Source organism: Hydra vulgaris, chromosome 13, assembly GCF_038396675.1.
Source record: "Hydra vulgaris chromosome 13, alternate assembly HydraT2T_AEP".
Taxonomy (NCBI): Eukaryota; Metazoa; Cnidaria; class Hydrozoa; order Anthoathecata; family Hydridae; genus Hydra; species Hydra vulgaris.
Window position 1 is genome coordinate 55,322,509 of NC_088932.1, and position 21,832 is coordinate 55,344,340.

The window sequence follows — 21,832 nt, forward strand, 5'->3', positions numbered from 1 at the left end:
TATTGACGACGATTGTGACGGTCCTTGGGTAGAAAACTTTTGTCTTCCTGCTGACAAATGTGCTTCTTACATAACTTTGTGGATTCAGACTAGTATAGAATTTTTTATTCCCTCTCTACGATTCCAGGTCAAGCCTAAATCTTCTCAATAGTTTTCCTTACATCGAGCTGCTGCAATTTCCAATCGAAACCGTCCATTTAATCTTCTTCCTATCATAAGCAAATTTTATGAATCTTTAATCAACAAACGCTTAATCTCTCTTCTTGAATCTAATAACTTACTTTCTGATCATCAATATGGATTTCGATCTTCTCGTTCTACAGCTGATTTGCTAATAGTAATAAGCTAAAGGTTTTATTGTGCATTAGATAAAAGTGGAGAGGTTAAGGCCATCGCTCTTGACATCTCAAAAGCTTTCGATTAAGTTTGGCACGCTTGTCTTCTCCATAAGCTTTCTTTTTATGGTGTATCTGGTAACATCTATAAGATTATTGAATCCTTCCTTTCTAATCGTAGTATAAAAGTTGTCCTCGATAGACAGCACTTCTTCATATTCTGTAACTTCAGGGGTTTAATTTACATTAACAATCTTTCAGATATTCTCACATCTAAGGTGGCATTGTTTGCTGATGATACTACCATTTATTCTTGTCATGGTAAGAAACCAACACTTTTTGATTGCTATATATTTATTTGATACTATAATGAGAACTACTTTAAAGAGCTAGTGTCTCTTGTGCCATCTACTAAAATTGATATTCGTGTTACTCGTCATTCAGTTAGGTCTCATCCTTTTTCCGTGACTGTTCCTAAATACTCCAAAAGCTCTTATTCCTCTAATTTTATTCCTTGAACATCAGTTCTTTGGAATTCACTTCCTTCATCTTGCTTTCCTGATTCATATAATTTGCAATCCTTTAAGTCGACTGTCAATCGTAATCTTGCTCTACAATCTTCATTTTTTCTCTTTCAGTAACTTCCAACTCTAATAGTGGTTGCTTGCAGCCTTGTTGGAAGCGAGGATGTTAAAATATATATATATATATATATATAACTAACTTTCTGTTTATTTTAGCTACTTTATTTTTTTGTTCAGGACAATAAAATGAATTTAAAAGTAATTATGTGACGTAACTCGTTTAATGTTAAAAACTCATTCGGTTACTTACCAAACATTTTATTCAAAAAAATGAATGTCCTTAATAAACTCAATTTTAAAGCCTGTTATGACAATGGAATGTATGAACAGTGCCGGTTTTAGCACTACCAGCGCCCTGGGCGAGATTTCTACGGCGCCCCTAGCTCAATTTAACCCCATTTAAAAAAAAGGTAAAAGGTTAAACAACCAATTAGTTTCGCCCCTTTAAATTCGGCGCCCTGGGCCATTGCCCAACCAGGCCGAACCTTAACGCCGCCACTGTGTATGAACGATATATGTTAAGACAATGGAATGTTTGAAAATTTGTTTTTTCGAAAGAATGATTTTAAAATAACCATTCTGAGTAAAGTTAACTTTTTTTTGTAAGCAATTAATAGTCAACTGTTTTTGATAATAGATAAACAAAAGTAAAAATTTCAGTCTTAATAATAATTGTGCCAACTTTATCTTTGAGTAAATGAAATTTTGATCTTTAGCTCGAAAATATGAAACAACAAATTTTCAGAAGGTTTAAATTTTTTTTCGTACTCATTTTGATTTGATAATAATAAAAATAATGATTACAATAATTAAGTAAAAGTTTTAAGACTTAGTTATTTTTAAACTTAAAAAAATCGATATTATATAACTTACTTATTATTATACTTTATGATTAAAAATATATATTATTTTTTGATCTGGAAATTATTATTTATTATTTTAATCATTAAGTTTACAGCAACTATCTCTCTAATTTAAAAGGCGCCCTAAAGAACTTTAAAAAGTATTAATCTTCAGTCGAAAAATTATTAATCTGTAATCGAAATTAAATTTTAAATAATAGTAAATACATTTATTAAATGCTAATGTTTTGTATGCAATTAGTTATTGTCTACATAATAATTTAATTATAATTAAAGTACAAAAACGTATTGGAACTGCTCTTGCAGCCAACCTCCAACCATTATCACATCGTCATAATGTTGCTTCTCTTTTCTATAAATACTATAATGGGCTCTAAAGAGCTGGCATCTCTTGCGCCACCCACTAAAATTTATTCCTGAGTTACTCTCTACTTTCTTATTCATCCCTGTATTGTAAAGATTGCTTTTTTTAATCTTGTATGTATGTCCCTGTATGTAATGCTGTCATCATAATTCTTCTGATGATGTTCTTTTTGTTCAAGGTTCAAAAACACATTGTAAACATAGCTGGACCCGTTATATCTGCCTAACTCAAGCCTCCTCCCATCGTCATAAAGTTGCATCTATTTCTTTTTTCTACAAATAAAATGTTGTTTTTCTACAAAATCATGGTTGCTGCTCAAAGGAGCTATCACATCTAGTTGCATTAACAAAACTCATTCTTGCTTGACTTGCCATTCAGCAAAACCTCATTTTTTTACTGCATCTGTCCATGCATACTCTAAAAACTTTTATTTGTCTAGTCTTTTCCCTGTACTTTACCCCTTTGGAACTCTCACCCATATTTCTGTTTTACTGACTCATACAATCTACAACTTTTTAAGTCTTCTGTCAACCGTTTCCTTACTCTTTAACTCTATTCTTTTTTTTTAGTTACTCCTAACTTAATAGTGGTTGCTTGCAGCTTTATTAGGAGTGAAAAAAATAAAATAAAAAAGTTTAGTTCAAAGTTTATTACTTTAGAAACATATCGGTCCCATTTAATGTAGCTTAATAATCAGTAACATTTTTAAAATAAAAAAAATAAAAGTAAATTTATAAGTCATACAATAAAATTAAAAGAGCAGGTAAATAATGATCACCAATACCCAACTGAAACAGGTGTGAAGAAATATGACATTCTTATAATATCTAATATTACAGGTGTTATAGATACATATGATATACATGTGTTATTTTTATTACTGTTGTTTTTATTTATTTTTATTTTTATTTACAGAAAACTAACATTAATAAATATATAAGGGAGCTCAAAACCTTATAATATATGCAACTATTCATTATAAGATTCTGATTTATATAAAATACATAATACATATCAAAATACTAATCAGCATAAATATTTAAGCAATATATAAACTAAAACAACACTTTATATAAAAAAAGTTAAACCAAAGTTTGGATAAAACACAATTCTGTGGCAGTAATAGTTGTATTTTGGCGGGGAAAAAAAATTAAAATAAGGTTGGGACCTAAAAAATTTTAAGTCCCCCTTAAATCTGCCTTATATATATATATATAAATATATATATATATATATATATATATATATATATATATATATATATATATATATATATATATATATATATATATATATATATATATATATATATATATATATATATATATATTGGTGTGCCATTAGTATTTCATTGTTGTGAATGTTTTTATGACTTATTTGAATATTTAAATTCAATCAATATACATAAATAAGTTTTTTGTTTTTTATTGTTGGTTTGTTTATGTACCTTATGTTTTAGTTAATTATTAAAAAGTTCATTATTATTATTATTTTTTATATAAGTATCTTATATATGTCTAAAGTTATATAACTGGCTAATTTAGGTCAAATATTGCTTGTTCTTAATTTTATTATTGGCATGATGATTTGATTTGCTCACTTTGTAGTTGTTTGTTTCTTACTATCACCAGTTATTCATTTTATCAACCAGGGTTATTGATATGAAATATAGTTAATAATTGCAGTTACAAAAGTCAGTTCTTTATTAACATACATTTGTTGCAGTGCAGTTAACTGAAACTACTATTACAGCTATGACAAAAGTAGTATTTTTAAATATGGTAATGTATTATTAATTTTAATGAGATATTTGATCAATTTTTTATAGAATATTGTGAAAGTATAGACTATTCTGGCATTTAGATGTCATAACTGTTTTAACATTCTTAACATTCATATGATTCAAAAATTCAAGTTCTTCTGGCACCTATTTAGAGTTCATTTTGGACATCAATTTGTTGACATATATTGATCAATGCATTTATTAAGTACTTTTCGGGCACAAAAGCAGGTATTTTTAATTTTCTTTTTTGATTGGGATTTTATGGTATTATTGATGTTATACTATATATCTATACTATATAGGCTTGTAATTCCATATGGAAAAATCAAATGTCTTTCGAAAGTGCCCAAATTTTGATAAAATTAATTTTTTTTAAATGACTTTGATACCATGCTATTTTATTTTGTTAATTGTATTGTTGTAATGATGTTTTGATCTTTTTTTCAATTTAAAGTTTTAGTTTTGTGTATCGTTTCTTTAATGTCGTTTTTATTTAAAAATTCACATAGTAAGAAATAGCAAACTACGTTCAGGTCACATTTTTTATTATTGTGCTTTATATATAATACCGCATAAAATCGTCGGATAACACCCGTCAAGGTTGTTATTTAACGTAGTGCAGTATTGGCCTCGCCTCATAATTGAGAAGTTCCAAGTTCACTACCATATCCCTGGTAGTCCGCGCTTAACTTGTTTCTCCGCGCAGCAACCTTATTCGTCATTGTTTGTGTTTCGGAGTTATAGAGTTAAAAGAGGGTTCTAACCATACCTAAAGCAGCCTCCTTGAATGTAGTGGCTTTCTTGGCCTTTGGGAGGTAAATAAACACACACAAAAAAGGGCTAGACAAATATTAATAAATTCTCTTTTTTTCTTTTTTCTGCAAAAACATCGGACTATTTTCCTTATTATTTATCTGCGTTCAATCAAGTAACAATTACTTTTAATAGGAAGTTTTGTCAAATGACTTTTTATCGCAGAAAAAAATATGTACGTCTTTGAAAAACTTCGTCCTAAAAACGCAACAAGTGATTTTATGCAGGTGTCGAAGAATAAAAACCCATCCATGAAAAGAAATAGAATATACGTATATATAGATTTTATTATTTTTAGAAAAGGTTGCACTTCAATAATTTTTTTGGGGACGTCGTTTTACTTTAGAATTGATAAAGTTATTTAGTTTTAAATGTTTCAGTTTTGTTTATATACAAGTAAATTAAACTAATTCTATCGTCCCCACATAAAAATAGATTCTGCAACTATTTATTTATTATGTCAATCAGTTTTTGTTTTTTTGATAGTCTAATTGGAAGGGTTTTTTGTTTTCGAAGTAGAGAATTTATAAATTTCCCCCGTCTTTAGATATTTTTGAGTGCGATAAATTTGCCGTTTCTCTCTAACTAGTCTAAATATTTTTGCACATGTTGAATTATATTTTTTGAGAGCTGAGATTTTATTACAAATTTTTACTTACAGTATTCTAAAGTGGGTTTACTTTTTGTTGTTAATGTTGCTGTTGCTAACCGATTAGTTTATCAGTTAATCTTATTTATATCTTACAATTTACTTTTTATTTAATTTACATAACTTTTAAGTTTTATATATATATATAATATATATAATATATATATATATACATAATATATATAATATATATATATATATATATATATATATATATATATATATATATATATATATATATATATATATATATATATATATATATATATATATGTAAATTATGTTAGTGTATTTTACAAATAGACTGCTCAATGTTCTTAAAGAACAGAGCAATAATAAATTAGTAAAAAACACTTATCTAACTTTTATCTTCGACTTGAAGTTTCACCATTGCTGGATCATCAGGAAGAGTACTCTTCCTGATGATCCAGCAATGGTGAAACTTCAAGTCGAAGATAAAAGTTAGATAAGTGTTTTTTACTAATTTTATATATATATATATATATATATATATATATATATATATATATATATGTATATATATATATATATATATATATATATATATATATATATATATATATATATATATATATATATGGGTGGCTCTTAAAACAACATTTTAAAAAAAAACCTGTTCCTACCCCTTTACTTTGTTCTATATAATACTAAAACACTAAGTTTAAAATTTTTTTGAACAAAAAATTATTTTAGGGGTAGCTCAAGACCCTTAAAAATTTGACTGGTCCCTAAAATTTTGAAAATAAAAGTTCTTCTAAAATATGTCAACCTGGTACTCAAAAGAAGCGAAATTATATAAAAACTTTAAAAATAATAATCAATTTACAAAAAAATAACTTTTTTTTTAAATAAACGCATAAAAACTATTGTTTTTAGGCCGAAAATAAAAAAAGTCATTACTTTCAAGTTTTAAAAAAATAGTTTTTTTAAACATGCTTTTTTTGTACTGTTTTTGAAGTTTTTATATAATTTCTGTTTACTAATTTCTGTTTACTAATTACTGTTTTTGAAGTTTTTATATAATTTCGCTTCTTTTGTTTTTATATAATTTCGCTTCTTTTGAAGTTTTTATATAATTTCACCCTTATATATATATATATATATATATATATATATATATATATATATATATATATATATATATATATATATATATATATATATATATAAATATTTCTATATATACACACACATATAATAAGTAAAAGTCTTTGAAATAATATATTTATATATTTGTTCGAAATGATGGACTGAAAGTTTATATTTATTTAGATAAAATGATCAATGAAAGTATTTATGATTGGTATTTGACATTAAAAGATACATCTTATGACGCAATATCTACAATAGCAGATATTGCGTGAATTTTAATGCTAAACTGTTCTGCTGCAAGAAAGCTTTAGTCAAAAAGATAAATAGATTAGTTGACACCATCAGAAAACTAAAGAAACAACGAAAACATAACAAATTAGCATTGTTATTAGGTCAGGCTATTTTTCCAGCAGTGGCAAATTTTTCTGATAATACAGTGAATACATCTGAAATTCCTAAAGAAAAAATACTAATAAGCAAAAACAAAATGCTTAAAAAAGAAAATTTTAAAAAGGAAAATTGAATCTATGTTAGATTTTAAAATGGATTATTTTACACATCTAAAAGATTTTGAAGATATGTCAAACAATCTAAAATTACTTACTTCAAAAAACTCTCTAATTGAAGCTGAATTGAACTTTATTAAAAAGAAGAAAAGCCTAATATTATTGAAAACAAATTAGAGCTATTAAAGTCAAAAAAAAATCAATTAATATGAGAAATTTAAATAAAAAATAAACTACCGTGATACTCAGCTTGAAATAAAAAAGAATGAAATAAATTCGTTAAAAAATGAAACAAAATATAAAATATCACAATTAACAAATAAGATAACAGATATTACTTCAATTCTTGAAAATTCTGATATAAAAATTTCTGAATTAAAAAATGAGAAAATAAAGCTGCAAAAAAAAGTGAGTAGTTTAAAAATTATTATGCAAAAAAAACCAACTATATTAATGACTACGATATCAAAGATGTTATAAGTTTAGAGAAAGAAGTTGTTTCGTTATATATTAAGACAAACATTTTGAAAGAAGAGAATCAAGAACTTCAAAAACTGGTTACTTTGTTGGATGATGAGGAAGTAACAACATTTGAAGATGGCAGATCAAGTGATCAGGGCCGGATTTAGATATGTGGAGGCCCTGGGCATATATTTTGTGGAGGCCCACTCTACCTTAAAAACACAAAAAAATAACTCTATATGTTTTTAATAACAGTGGTATGCATTTCTTAAGCATCTTTAATTAACATAGTTGAACCATATAATTAAATAAAACACTCTACCTTAAAAACACAAAAAGGTAGCATTCTTATTCATTATAATCTGATTATATTAGGAACTGTACACGCACAACAGAATGATGAAATGTTTATATTTCACTAATAAACAAGCAAATAGTTAAACACAATTAACACGCAAAGTCGAAGATATCTGGAGAAGGGAAACAGATGAATTGAAATTATAATTACAAGCCCGGCACTTTACGAGACTTCATCTTTGCGAAGTCTTGAATCAGTTGGTTAAAGTCAATCTCTCTGAGAATATCACACTCAGTACTCATCAAAGTTAGAAAACTAAGCCTATCATGAGTCATTGTAGTGCGGAGTCGATTCTTTATGAACTTCATTTTACTGAACGAACGTTCCCCAAAACAGTTTGTGATCATTAGGACCAAGTACATTCGTAACATTATTTCAAAATTTGAAAATGTATCCACAACTTGCTTCTTCAGCAATAGTTTGTAAAGAAAATGTTCCGTCCCAATGTTATCATCTTCTTCAAGAAGAAATTCAATGAAGAAAGCTGTAAACTGCACAAGCTCACCACTAAGTCCTGGATCTAAATCATCCTTATATTCATCAACCAATTTTCTTGCAGCTGCTTGCACTCCAAGTGAATCCAGTTTTCTCAAAAAACCGAAAAGTGAACAGGTATTCTCATATGCTTTTTAAGCGTTGATTTAAAGTCTAGCTTCTCCTGATCCTCCATAATCTAATGGAGCGAGCTGCACGCTTTGATAACGCTCGCGTGTTTTTACATATTCATCAGTTCCAGACATCTCCTTTCCTTTTTCCTCATAATCACAAAAATACTCTCGTTTTTCACTTACAAAACACTGCAGAGACTTCATTGCTGCTATGGCTGTGTTCAGATCGAGTTTGGGATCTTTTAGTATATGACTTGTAGCATTACTTCGAGCAAGAATGCGGTGCCAAAATGCAGCATAGATACCAGTTTCCACATCTTGCCATAAAGACCATTTGCCTCGGAACGTGCTTTAGGCGTTTCATTTTTATTCTCCGCTATATTTTGAAGTGTATTGCGGATAGGATGATATCCAACCATGAGAGCTTTTACTGCATTGGATCGGCAGGACCATCGTGTTGTAGACACCCTTTTCGGGACATGCACCCAACCAGATTCCACACTTCTTAGAGAGTCTGTGAGAAGTGCATAACGATTTGTGGAAGCTGTGAAGAACACATACAGTGCCTCGAGAAAGTCAAAAAAAATGCTACTGCTGAAGCACAGCATTCGCTCGCTGCTACTCCTACCAGATTTAGTGAATGTCCTGCACAGGTTATCCAAGTTGCGTGATGATTTACAGCTGACACTTTAGCTTGAAGGCCATTTTATCTCTCACTCATAGCTGAAACGTTATTGTAAGATTGCCCACGACAATTATGAATGTCAATGCTATGGTCTTCAAGTAAATTAATTAATCCACGAAACATTTCTTCCGCTTTGTGTCCTTGATTCGGCAAAATTTTCACGAATCTTTCAACTGGTCTATCTTGTTCCATATATCTGAATATTAGAGTTAGTTGATCAACATGACCTTCATCAGCAGTAGAATCAAGAGACACTGAATAGTATTTCGACAATTTTAGGCGTGAAATGATTTTGTTTAAAACTCGATTGCCCATTAGTCTAACAAGTTCTTCACAGACAGTAGATGACAAATAGTTTGTATGACCAGAGCCATGACGGCAAAATTTTTTATGTGTTGTCCTAAGAAATTATCGTATTCTGCCAAAAGTTCTTGTAACCCTGAAAAATTGCCATTGTTTGGCGATCTAATCGTTTCATTATCTCAACGAAGAGCGAGGCCTCGTTCACATACAAACTTAAGCACACTGATTAGTCGTTTAAGCAGACTACGCCAATGATCCATTTCATGGGCAAGTTCAGAGTCTAAACGTCCAGCTTTTTTAGCACGACTTGCTGTTTTACAAACAGCTTCAATATGATCTTTATATTGCTCATGTGAGTTGATCCGTAGCAAAAAAGCAAAGCCAAGAACGTTTCACAACTTCTCCATTGCGATTCGATCGCTGAAACATTGTTGGTGTACATTTCCGACTGATGCTGTTTGCAGCATCAGTCGGAAATGTACACCAACAATGTTTCTGGATTGCTGATTTATCATTCAAAGGCTTGTAGTAATTGATGAATTCTGCAGTAATTTTTTCTGGCCACCTGCTGATGTCATCAGCTTGTATATTCACTTGCCTTGACATCAGGCAATTCTTGCTCTAAAGCAATGTCTGTTTTCTCAAAATTCTGGCTGTCCTCGGGATTTTTGTAACCAATAGACATACTGCATGATGAAGCTGGTGTCTCATTTTCTGTAGCTGATTGAGCAATTAAGAATTTAGTAATTCGAGGTATTTTGTTCGATTCACGAGCCTCTCGTTCAGAACGACCCTTTAATGCTTTCCTTTTTGTAGAACCACTTTGAAAATGTCGTAGACCTTTGTGTCTGTCAGTGTTCATTAAGTTTATCTAAATATAAATTAAAATAAATATTACAAAAATCAAAAGCTTATTTAATTATAATTTATTCTAAAAAATACATTACATTATAAAAAAACATTATAAAATAGGAATATTGTATCTGAATGTTTAATAAAAAATTGGGAAGGGAAGGCTTGGGAGTATAACGGCAAAACAACAAATGCTTTTTTTAATATCTCATTCAATAATATGTTTTACAAAGTTTATCATTAAACTTATTTTATAATGTTTATTTATGATAAGAACCATTATTCAACCAAATTAAACACATGTCTTGATCTAAATTTTTTAATGCGTCAGGGTTAGTATTAAAAACAAATGCGTTAGGTAAAGTATTAAAAACAAATCTCTTAAAATAAAAATAAGTTGATTATTCCCTAATCCTAATCTTAAACTGAATTCTTATATTAAACTTAATGTTAAAACAAACTACTTAATTCTGTTAATAAACTAAATGTTAAAACAAACAACTTAATTATTATAATAAACTTACGAAGTTTTGCAGCGACCATGCGGCTAAAGAATCAACAGAAAAAGAAATTTTAGATGTAATCAACGGCCAGTTTAAACGCGACCGTCGTATGAGAATATTTAACTGGTTAAAATAAGACAATCAGATTTTATTATTTCGGCACATAGCGTTTCTTCATAGTCCCAAATTTAAGCCTCCTAACTGACTCAATAATAGTTAGCGATTGTTGTGTTATCAACAAATAAGTTTATATTATTGTTAAAACATAGTGATTGGTGATAGATAATAGCATAGAAACTTTGCCTTGAATTGAAGTCAAGAACTCAATATGATAATAAAACTGAATATGAATTAAAAATTACAAAAAGATGAGAATTATTTGAATAGTTGTAAATAATAATCTAAAGATTGCATGCAGTTAACATTAAAATAAGGCTTTGAATGTTGAAATTCAAACAACTAGTTTCAATTTCACATATTTATATACTAAATTCAAACTTTGAATATAATATATAAGTTGAATATAAACAAAAGATGATTTATTTAAGCAAAAGAATATTTTTTCGGTCTCATATAATATTTTATTTAGATAAATATATTATTTTTGTTATACAGTTTATCATGGTATGTGCCAAAAAAAATTGGATGGTTGGTATATAATTTTAGGTGCTGTTACTTTACTATAATTACATTACTTTATTGTCATTGATACGTACTTTAACTCCACGAACCACAAAAAACATGCGTAAAAATTCTATGACGAATTTATGTGGAGGCCCCTAATTGTGTAGGCCCCTGGGCAAGTGCCCACATCTATCAATAAACGTGAGTATGAATAGTGTCAACGAAGTCATAAAAGTAGTATTAAACAAACTAGCCAAAAAGAACATATCTAGACTACCATCAGCTGCTGTAAAATGTAGGTTAATGCAGGAAGCTTTAATTTTAGGTCAATTTCAAGTTGCAAAAGCAATGCTTGAAAATAATTTGAGAAATAAAAACTCTAATATAGGCAATTGTTTGCATGGTGATGGTACTCAGAAATACCATAAGCATTATCAAAACTTTCAAATTACTACAACTAGTTGGAAAACTTTATCATTTAGTTTGTCAGAAGTGGTTGGCAAAGATGCAGCAACTGTCTTGCAAAACTTTAGTAACATAGTAGCATCTACTGAAAAAGAAATTAATTTTGCTAAGTTAATAACATCAATTAAATCAACAATATCTGATCTTTCTTCTATTAATCCTCTTTTTAACTCACAGTTAAAAAGATATTAAGAGAAAAACTTTTACCGATTGCAGTTAATAACTGAGTATTGCTTTCTCCAAATGTCAAAAACAATATGAAGGACATCAGTAATTTTTTTTGTAAACTCCATTTGCTTGCTAATTTTGCATCTGAAACTGTAAGGTTTTGAATTCTTTTGAAAAAACTCTGCTTCAAAATGATTTTGAAACTGTTTTTGCTTTTAGTGGTAAAGAATGTGGTGCTTTAAGGTTAGTTCGTACCAAATGTAAGGCATTTCATTCAAGGGTAGTAAGAAAGCTGGTGTTGCATCACGCTTTAATTCTTTTCTTTCCTCCTGTAACGATAAATCTTTTTTAGTTCCATTTATTGGAAATTGTTTTAATATTTTATATTACAATGCAGCTGCCCTATACTATCATAAGGGTGTTATAAAAAAGTTTCTTAATGCTTGGCCTAATTCTAATAATTTGTTAAAAGCGATTAAAGAAGATATCTCAAATCTTGTATTCATAGCTGAAGTTCGTACATTAAGTATTATTGACAAACTACTTACTGGTCCAATGTGGCGAACTATTGAATCGCTTGATAGTATTTTATTTTTAAACCCCTACCTACTTCGCTTGAAAATTAGACTTTCGTCTCTTTGTATGGATGCATCTTCTTTATTGTTTGCAAATGGAAAAATATTTGAGGATATCAATCTTCTTCATCAAGATGAGGTTTACACCAAACTGTTTGAATGCACTCAAAATGATGAGTTTGATTCTTTAACTGTGCAACCACTTGAAATTATTTTCCATACAATTCTTGTCATTTTGGAGCGTCAGTGTGCTGATCAGTTACCAGGTGGTAAATACTGGAATCCATGTATATCAGTTTCTGAATCTGCTTCTAATGTCCCTGTCACTAACAAAGCATCAGAAAGTGGCTTTGCTATTTTGGATTTAATGGTTCGCATAAAACCCAAAGCAAATGTTCAAACTATCCAGGCTTTGACAATGTGGTCTCAGAACCAAACATTAGAATGGCTAAATAGTAAAACAGATGTCGAAAAAAAAATAATTACTTGAATATTCAAAAACTAAAGTAACAATAATGAAAAACAAATACGATGAAAGAAAAGAAACTCTTAAAAAAGATAAAGCTATGCACCTTTTAGCAAAGCAAGAAGAAAAAAATAGAGAAGAAATTAAACAACAAAAAAAAAAAGCTTGTAATGATTTAATAAATTTAAATGTAAAAGCATGGATATCATTAGAGAAAGCGGAGGAAACAGTTCGCAATATAGAAGAGCCATTAAAGGCAAAAGTGCTCCTTCCTTAACTAAATTTTTATCGCGTAATTTTAGGTGTCGAATGTGACAAAAAACTTTTTTGTAAAACAAAGATAGAAGGTGGCAAAAGAATAAACTTGTCTTCCGAGGAATTATATCAAAATCTTCTTATTGTCATTCGAGCAAATTTAACACCAAACAAACAATCTTTAAGTAATATAAGTAATAATTTAAAGCCTCGTATAATACGAGATGCAGCCGTTAAAAGCAAAAATAAGAATTAATGAAAAAAATTCAGAATGCAAGACTAAACAAATTAATAGAGCAACAAAATAAAAATTCCTTATCAAAGTTTATTAACAATCCCTCTGGTTTTGTAGGTTTTTCTATACAACATTGTGTTAGAGAAGATGATTCTCTTGTAGTATCTTGGGAACTTGCACAAGTGGTACAAATTAATTAAAGGGTAAACGAACTACATAGCTTGTTAAGTATGATAATGAACCTGATGAAGTATGGTCATTTCCTTTATTAATTGATTTTGAAAAAGGTGATCTATTTCTCTGTAGCTAGGATTGTGAGGTAATTTTATTTAGTGTAAAATTATAATTATGTTATAGTATAAATTTATCTTATTTCTTTTATTATTATGTTATTTGTTTTTACTGCGATTGAGTACAGTTGTTTTTATCTTTATAAGTGGTATGAATCATTTCTGATATATTTATATGTACCAATATTGTTTAATTTAAAGATATTTTTATATTATATATCATATATGCTTAGCTGCACATTATTATGAATATTAAAATTTAAAAAAATATAAAAAATTAAAATAACAAAAAATAAGCTTATGCAAAATTACTTTTACATAAACTGCCTATCAAGCAAAGGAAAGAATCCAGAAATCGAGGGCTAACCTTAGGCAACATGACAGCTCACTGATGGAGTGCAAAGTACAATGACTTACCGTCTCGTTGGTGCACTTTGTTAAGTAAGTTAGACAATTTTGTCTAATTTATAAAAGAATAGGCAAGGCAAATTTTGTATAAAATTGTTTGATGACAATACATACGGCCCTCGGAATTAGGATCAGCATTCGGCAATGCCGACCTTTTTTGTCCGAAGCGTCTGAGGTAGGAAATTTATTGCCGCTCTTAGTTTTTCTAATTCCGAGGGTTACATATATATATATATATATATATATATATATATATATATATATATATATATATATATATATATATATATATATATATATATATATATATACAGTGCCGTAACTAGGCAGGTGCAACAGGTGCACATGAACAGGGCCCGTAGATTAGGCGGCCGTGAAATGGAACTTTAAACTGACGAAAAATTATTTGTTCTATTAATAAATACTTCTATTAATTTTTTTTTTTAATTTTTAAAAATTTTTTTTTCCTATTAAGTAGCACTGTATTATATTTCAATACAGTGCTACTTAATTCTATACTGCAATTTAAAATTTCTATATTCATTTCCAATTCCAAATTGTAATATTTTGGCGCGAATTCAATCAACGATATCTGGTGGGCAATAGAATAAAACGTATTGTGTGTGTAGTAATGTGGTGAATTTAAAAAATGTGTGAAGCAATTTTCATTTTTAATCAAAGCAACATAAAAAAACTTATTGTAATTATTAATGACACATTATTAATGACACATTATTACAATTTATAATTTCCAATTAGAATTTAAAATATACTCGTTTATAAAAACATCGTAAGTTTGTTTTATTTAAATATAGATTGGTTAAAAATAGCTATAAAAAAACTAATTATTAAACCACATCAAGCCAATTATTCTATTAATTACATTAAACTAAATCATCAGGTAAGCTTTCTAAAATAATAAAAACTTAATAAAACACTTGAATCGTAAGATAGCGTTGGCAAGCACATATTTCAATTTACCGATAAATTTTTTTTTACAATTTTTTATTTTCGATATACCTGGTAATCTAGTAGCTCCAGAGATAAATCATAAATTTATATTTAATATTATTATTTTTATCTAGTCAAACAATGTCAAAACAATTATCGGGCGCTCAAAAAAGAAAAATTAACAAGCAAAAACAAGAAGAATGCAAATCAATGTCGCAGCAATTTACTAACTGGCTTAAAAAAAATCCACAAATTGAAGAAACTAATATATCTAGACCTAGTTCTGATTTACAAGATGAAGATGCTGTGCTACAATTGCAACCTATAAGTTTAATTGATCATAATGATATTATTACAAATGTCGAAAATAAAAATGTCAAAAGTACAAATGTCGAAAATGCATGTACTACTAATGTTGAAATTGAAAATATTGTTATAAATTTGCCATCTATTACACCAAACGTCAATATTATTCCACAAGAAATAATGCTAAATTACAACGACCCAAATTCTTGGCCTGCTATTTCAAATAATGTAATGTATTCCCTTGTCAAGCATGATCCAGAACAAGGCAATAATGTAAACGTTAATACCATTATATCAGCAGACAATACAGGGCGAAAATTTACAAAGGATTGGTTTTATGTGAAACATATTAATCGAGAAATGGTTATGAGAAAATGGCTGTTATATTCTATTAATCAAAACGCAATATTTTGTTTTTTGTATTCTTTTTGGCCACAAATCTCATAATATTACAGATCCCCATAAAGGATTCCGTGATTGGCGACATCTTCATCCTGTTATTCCACAACATGAAAATTCATCGATCACAGAAACAATTATGTAAAATGGAAAGTGATGGAAACAAATATAAGATCAGGGAACACACTCGATGATTATTTAATTAATTCAATTAATGAAGAAAAAATGGTATGGCGTGAAATATTAAAAATCGTTGTAGATGCTATTCTATTCTGCGCCAAAAATAATATTGCTCTTAGAGGTTCAAATGAAAAAATTGGAGATCCAAATAGTGGAATTTTTTTAAATTTGATAGAATTTGCTAGCCATTATAATAGAACTTTAAAAGAACGTATTGAAAAATATAAAAAAGGTTTTGTTTCATATTTTTCACCCATTATTCAAAATGAAATAATAAAATTAATTGGTGATAAAACTAGAAACGAAATCATATCTAGAATTAAAAAATCAAAATACTACACAATTTTATTCGACTGCACTCCTGATATATCAAAGAAAGAACAAATGAGTCAGATGATACGATACGTCCATGTTGATTCTAATGGTAAGGTAATGATCGAAGAAAGCTTTATCGACTTCATTCACTCACATGAAAAAACAGGAGAAGGTTTAACGACTGAATTTTTAAATAAACTAAAAGGTGATAAACTGGATATTAATGATGCTAGAGGATAAGGATATGACAACGGTGCTAATATGGCGGGAAAATACAAAGGAGTCAGAGCGCGTATTTTGGAAATTAATAGTTTGGCAATATTTATACCGTGTGCAGCTCATAACTTAAATTTAGCTGGTGTCCATGCTGGCTCTACATCACCAGAAATGATAACTTTTTTTGGTACTGTGCAAAGATTATTCAATTTTTTCTTGTCATCAACAACACGATGGGAAATTTTTTAAAATTGACACTTAAAAGTTTTTTGGACACAAGATGGTCATCAAAAGCCAATGCAATAACATCACTAAGTTTACATCTATCAGAAGTAAAGAAAGGATTGGAATCGATTTCAAATGATTTATCAAATCCAGAAGCTGTATCAAATGCAAAAATTTTATTGTTACTAATTAATTATAGATTTATCTGTACCTTTTCCATGTGGAATAAAATTCTACAATGCATTGACAGAACAAATAAGGCATTACAACGAAAAGATATATCGATAGACCATGCAGCAAAATTAATTGATGCACTACGTTGTACATTACAAGGACTACGAGAAGCAGATTTCAAAAAAAATTTTCAGGAAGCAAAGAATTTAGCTGAAACAATGAATTTACAGGCTGGATTTCCTGATAAACGCAAAAAAAAAGTTAAGAAAATGGCAAATTATGAGGCAACAGATGAAGGAAGTAATATGACTCCAGAACATTTGTTCAAAATGCAAATTTACAAGATTTTTGATACTTTATTGTCTAAACTACATTGGCGTTATGAGCAACTGCGAACTATCTGCAATGATTTTTCCTTTCTGTATGGTATGTCTTTGGAATCGACCAGCGTTTTGGATTTTAAAAAGTCGGCTGCAGATTTAGCAATTAAGTATAGCAAAGATTTAAATATGTACCAGTTCACCTGTGAGATACAAAGCTTTAAATTTGAAGCATCGACAATAATACCTAATATTAAAACTGCAACTCCACTAGATATTTTGCAAGCACTTCATGACTTTTGCTTAATTGAGTCTTATCCGAATATTAATATTGCTATCCGGATATTTCTCACTCTTCCAGTTACTACTGCGTCGTGTGAGAGAAGTTTTAGTAAATTGAAATTGATTAAAAATTATTTAAGATCTACTATAGGACAAGAAAGATTATCTAATCTTTCAATAATGTCTATTGAATATAACATTGTTAAAGATATTAATTATGACGACGTTATAAATGAATTTGCGCAAATGAAAGCGAGAAAAGTGCAATTTTAATAAAGAAATTTTTAAAAATAATAAATTAAAATATATTTTTTGTTTACAATTTTTCCAAAAAAAAGTTAGGCTTAGGGGGCCGAAAAATGAAATTTTGCACAGGGCACTAGAAAAGCTAGTTACGGCGCTGTATATATATATATATATATATATATATATATATATATATATATATATATATATATATATATATATATCTGTGTGTGCGTGCGTGTGAACTGTTAGAAAAGGGCTGTCAATTTTTTTTAAATTATACTAAAAATCAAAGCTGCCCGCTATCCTCTAATTTTTTTAACATTAGGTTACTCTTATATCAAATTTAGGTTAAAATTAAAATAAGAAAAAATAAATAAAATGTTTTTATTATCGAACTGCAATTCAAACTTCAGAGTATACTCTGAAGTTTGAATTACAATTCGATAATAAAAAGTTTTTTCAGTAAATTTACCGATACAACGTCAGCGAAGTTTTGAATGAATTTTGAAAATTGAAATTTTTGAGTTCAAATAATTCGCAACACGTAGATAAATTCAAGAAGTTTTTCATTTATTGTTTTCATAAGTGCTGAAAATGATAAATTAGTCGAAACAGTAGACTATAAGCGGTTAAATCTCTTTTTGCATCTATAATCATACTGAAATTATTAACAAATCGTTGAATAAATTTTGTTTTACTTATGTGAAGATAAATTTTAAATAAATAATTTATTTTTTTACATATTTTGAAGTTTTTGTCCTGTTTTATTTCAACGTTTTTCACTTAATAATTTTATAATGAAGGTTAATTTAAATTAATTCTCCTCAAAGTTTTGTTACGTTTATTATTTTGAACGCTTAACGTATTATAAAATAAAAACATTTAAAAATTTAGTTTATGTTAAACAATTTTAAAGCATATTCTATAGTTAGTTGACCATTTAATAATATGTGTTCGCTAACTTGAAAAAAATTATATTTATGAATTGTTCAAATAATTTGGATTTACAATTTAACTTCTAATGAAATTATTGTAAACGCAACTTTTTACGCAAGAAAAAAAAAAGATAAAATAGTTTTATTTTTTCGGTGCCAAAAGTTTAAAGAGATACTTTAACCCTTTGCGGTCCAATGTCCCGCGTGACGGGACATCATGAAATTGTCGTTGCGGTCTAATGTCCCGTCCCACGGGACATCTACTATGTTGATGTTTATACTGTAAAAATTATCTTTTAAAGCTAACTTGGACAATTTGCTAGGTTCAATTGGTAATATTATAGTTTGTTTTTAATATAGTGTTTTTCAGTAACATTTTTTAATCGTCTAACCTTACTTATACTCTTAGAAATTTTTATAAAAATTTATTTAGAAATGACAAGGAAACGTTTTACAACTGAAGAAGTATTGAAGGCATTGGATGAAACAAGTACTGAAAGCGACAGTGAATACACTTTTAGTGAATCTGAGACTGAATTCTCAGAGATATCAGAGTCCGAGGAAGATATTGAACGAAATGAAATTGATGACAATGGACCTGCTTTAAACATAGGATGGACAAAATTAGTGCAAGATACTCCAGCATTTGAAGCATTGCCATTCACAGTAGCAAATGTAGGCCCTCAGCATTCAATAAACTTAACACGTGAACTAGATTTTTTCAAGTTATTTTTTACTGATGAGTTACTTGCAGATATTGTAACCGAAACTAATCGTTATGCTAAGTCAAAAATTGAAAATAACAATTTGGAATCTCATTCTATTTGGCATAAATGGAAAAATGTGACACTTGAAGAAATTCATGCTTACTTTGGTACTATTTTGAATATGGCTCTGAATGAAAAATCAAGTATAAAACATTATTTTTCTTGTGATTGGCTGAACTACATGCCATTTTTTTCAGCAGTTTTCTCTCGAAATCGGTTTCTTCAGATACATTGGATGCTGCACGTATCCCCACCATCAAATCCATCTAATGAACTGAATAGACGTGCAAGGAAAGTGCATCGTGTTGTATCAGAAATGAAAAGTTCCTGTTCTAGAAATTTTGTTCCATCTCGCAACATTGCAATTGATGAAGTACTATTGGATTCAAAGGTAGAGTTGCATTTCGCATGTACAATCCACAAAAACCCACAAAGTGGGGCATTCGTGTTTTTGTCTTAGCCGATAGTGAAACAGGTTATATTAGTTTCTTTGAACCGTATTATGGTAATTGCACTACCGAAAGTTTGGCAAGACCTATGATGCAGTTTACAAGTCGAATCGTGTTACATTTGTGTGATGAGCTTTTAGAGGCTGCCCAAGGGAGTGGTTATCACTTATTCACTGACAGATTATATACTAGTTTTCCTCTTGCACAAGAGCTCCTCAAAATGAACATACAAACTACAGGGACAATAATGAAAAATAGAAAACAGTTACCTGAAGATATAAAAAAACTCAAATTAAAAAGACATGAAGTTTCTGCATATGTACACTCTTCCAACGTTATGGTTTTGGCATGGCAGGACAGGCGACAGGGTCTGATGCTGAGTACTTTTCATGATTCAACAACTGAAGTTGCAAAACAAAGAATAAAAGGAGGTATTGTAGACATTGATAAACCAACTGTTATTGTAAATTATTCGAAATATATGGGAGCTGTTGACCGAGCTGATCACTATTGTTCCAGCTATTCATTTCTACGCAAGTCTTTAAAATGGTGGAGAAAAATATTTTTCTGGTTGTTGGAAGTTGCAGTTGTAAACAGTTATATATTGTTCAATAAATTTTGTGAAGGCAATGGTAAAAACAAACTTAGACACTTAACCTACAGACAAAACCTCATTGAGCAATTAGTAGGAGCATGTCGTAACACTCAAGAACGAAAAGGAAGGCGATCATCATTAGATGACAATGAACGCCTCAACCAAAAGCCACATTTTATTGCACAAGTTCCAAGTAATAATGCTAAAGACTGTTTAGTCTGCAGTGACAGAAAAACACAGGGTGGTAGAAAAAAAACTGTATACTTTTGTAAAACCTGCACTAGAAAACCAGGACTACACCCTACTGATTGTTTTGAACTTTACCATACAAAGACTGACTTTCGTATAAAATAGGATATTTAAAGTCAATATTGTAATTTAATTGTGAATAAAAACAAGTGTTTACATATTTTTGTTTTTTCTTTCTTGTTTAGAGCTTGCACTTAGGTCATAGTGTTTTTGGTAGAATAAAAATTAAACAATTTAGTGCTACACTAAAAACCTTTTTTTTTTGAAAAATAAAGAAAAGCCATGGGTCAAACATATTTTTTCTGTTATATTTAAGGTCAATAAGTAAAAAAAAAATTTGGACCTGATAGGCAAAAAAAATTTTTTTTTAAAGACCTCAAAGGGTTAAGGAAATATTTCATAATATGTATATGAATTGAAAATATTAAAACACGAATATCTTTGGAACTAAATAAACTACAGAAGTGGTTGTAACCATTTTGAATATAAAATATATTAAGGAATCCAATGCATTTTAAAGAAAAAAGATTTACATTAACTATAAAATTTGCCTAAACTTTTATAATCAAAAAGCTTAATTGTAAGTAAGAACTTTACTTTAATTAAATACTCTTGCGTATTTACAGATCACAAACTTTTACAATTGTTAGGTTTAAGGGGTAAATATAAATAATTTAACGTGAAACATTTTGCTAAAATGCGCAGTTAAATTATTTAGGAATAAATTTAAATTATTTAGGAATAAATTTGCTCGTGAGATGACTATTTTATAACTATTTTATTCGATATCATTAAAGCATGTCTGATTTTAGCATACTTATCCAGTGGGTGACCTAAGAAAAACAGAAAAGTTTTCTTCCTGAGAATATGTTTCTTGTTATACTTTACTGTAAAGATATAAATTTCGACTAGAATATACACCGTGAGTTAAATATTATTAAAAGTAGTAAATT

General features: G+C 28.9%; 4 protein-coding genes across 4 annotated transcripts; all 4 read left to right on the plus strand.

Moving 5' to 3' along the window:
* Positions 1 to 15,359: 15,359 nt before the first annotated feature.
* On the plus strand, positions 15,360 to 15,971 carry LOC136090021 (zinc finger MYM-type protein 5-like). Its single transcript, XM_065816125.1, has one exon. It carries the CDS (start codon positions 15,360 to 15,362, stop codon positions 15,969 to 15,971), a length of 612 nt encoding a protein of 203 aa, XP_065672197.1.
* Positions 15,972 to 16,079: 108 nt separating this feature from the next.
* Positions 16,080 to 16,658, plus strand: LOC136090022 (uncharacterized). The gene has a single exon (XM_065816126.1). It carries the CDS (start codon positions 16,080 to 16,082, stop codon positions 16,656 to 16,658), a length of 579 nt encoding a protein of 192 aa, XP_065672198.1.
* A 209-nt stretch (positions 16,659 to 16,867) lies between these two features.
* On the plus strand, positions 16,868 to 17,908 carry LOC136090023 (zinc finger MYM-type protein 1-like). The gene has a single exon (XM_065816127.1). It carries the CDS (start codon positions 16,868 to 16,870, stop codon positions 17,906 to 17,908), a length of 1,041 nt encoding a protein of 346 aa, XP_065672199.1.
* A 1,346-nt stretch (positions 17,909 to 19,254) lies between these two features.
* On the plus strand, positions 19,255 to 20,984 carry LOC136090024 (piggyBac transposable element-derived protein 4-like). Its single transcript, XM_065816128.1, has 2 exons — positions 19,255 to 19,977; positions 20,022 to 20,984. The coding sequence occupies exons 1-2, from the start codon at positions 19,255 to 19,257 to the stop codon at positions 20,982 to 20,984; spliced, it is 1,686 nt and encodes a 561-aa protein (XP_065672200.1).
* The last annotated feature ends 848 nt before the right edge of the window (positions 20,985 to 21,832 follow it).

Coding starts and splice junctions, on each gene's coding strand:
- LOC136090022 (XM_065816126.1), top strand. CDS start 16,080: ATGGAAACAAATATAAGATCAGGGAACACACTCGATGATTATTTAATT.
- LOC136090023 (XM_065816127.1), top strand. CDS start 16,868: ATGGGAAATTTTTTAAAATTGACACTTAAAAGTTTTTTGGACACAAGA.
- LOC136090021 (XM_065816125.1), top strand. CDS start 15,360: ATGTCAAAACAATTATCGGGCGCTCAAAAAAGAAAAATTAACAAGCAA.
- LOC136090024 (XM_065816128.1), top strand. CDS start 19,255: ATGACAAGGAAACGTTTTACAACTGAAGAAGTATTGAAGGCATTGGAT. Junction 19,978..20,021: donor AAGTACTATTGGATTCAAAG/GTAGAGTTGCAT, acceptor AAACCCACAAAG/TGGGGCATTCGTGTTTTTGT.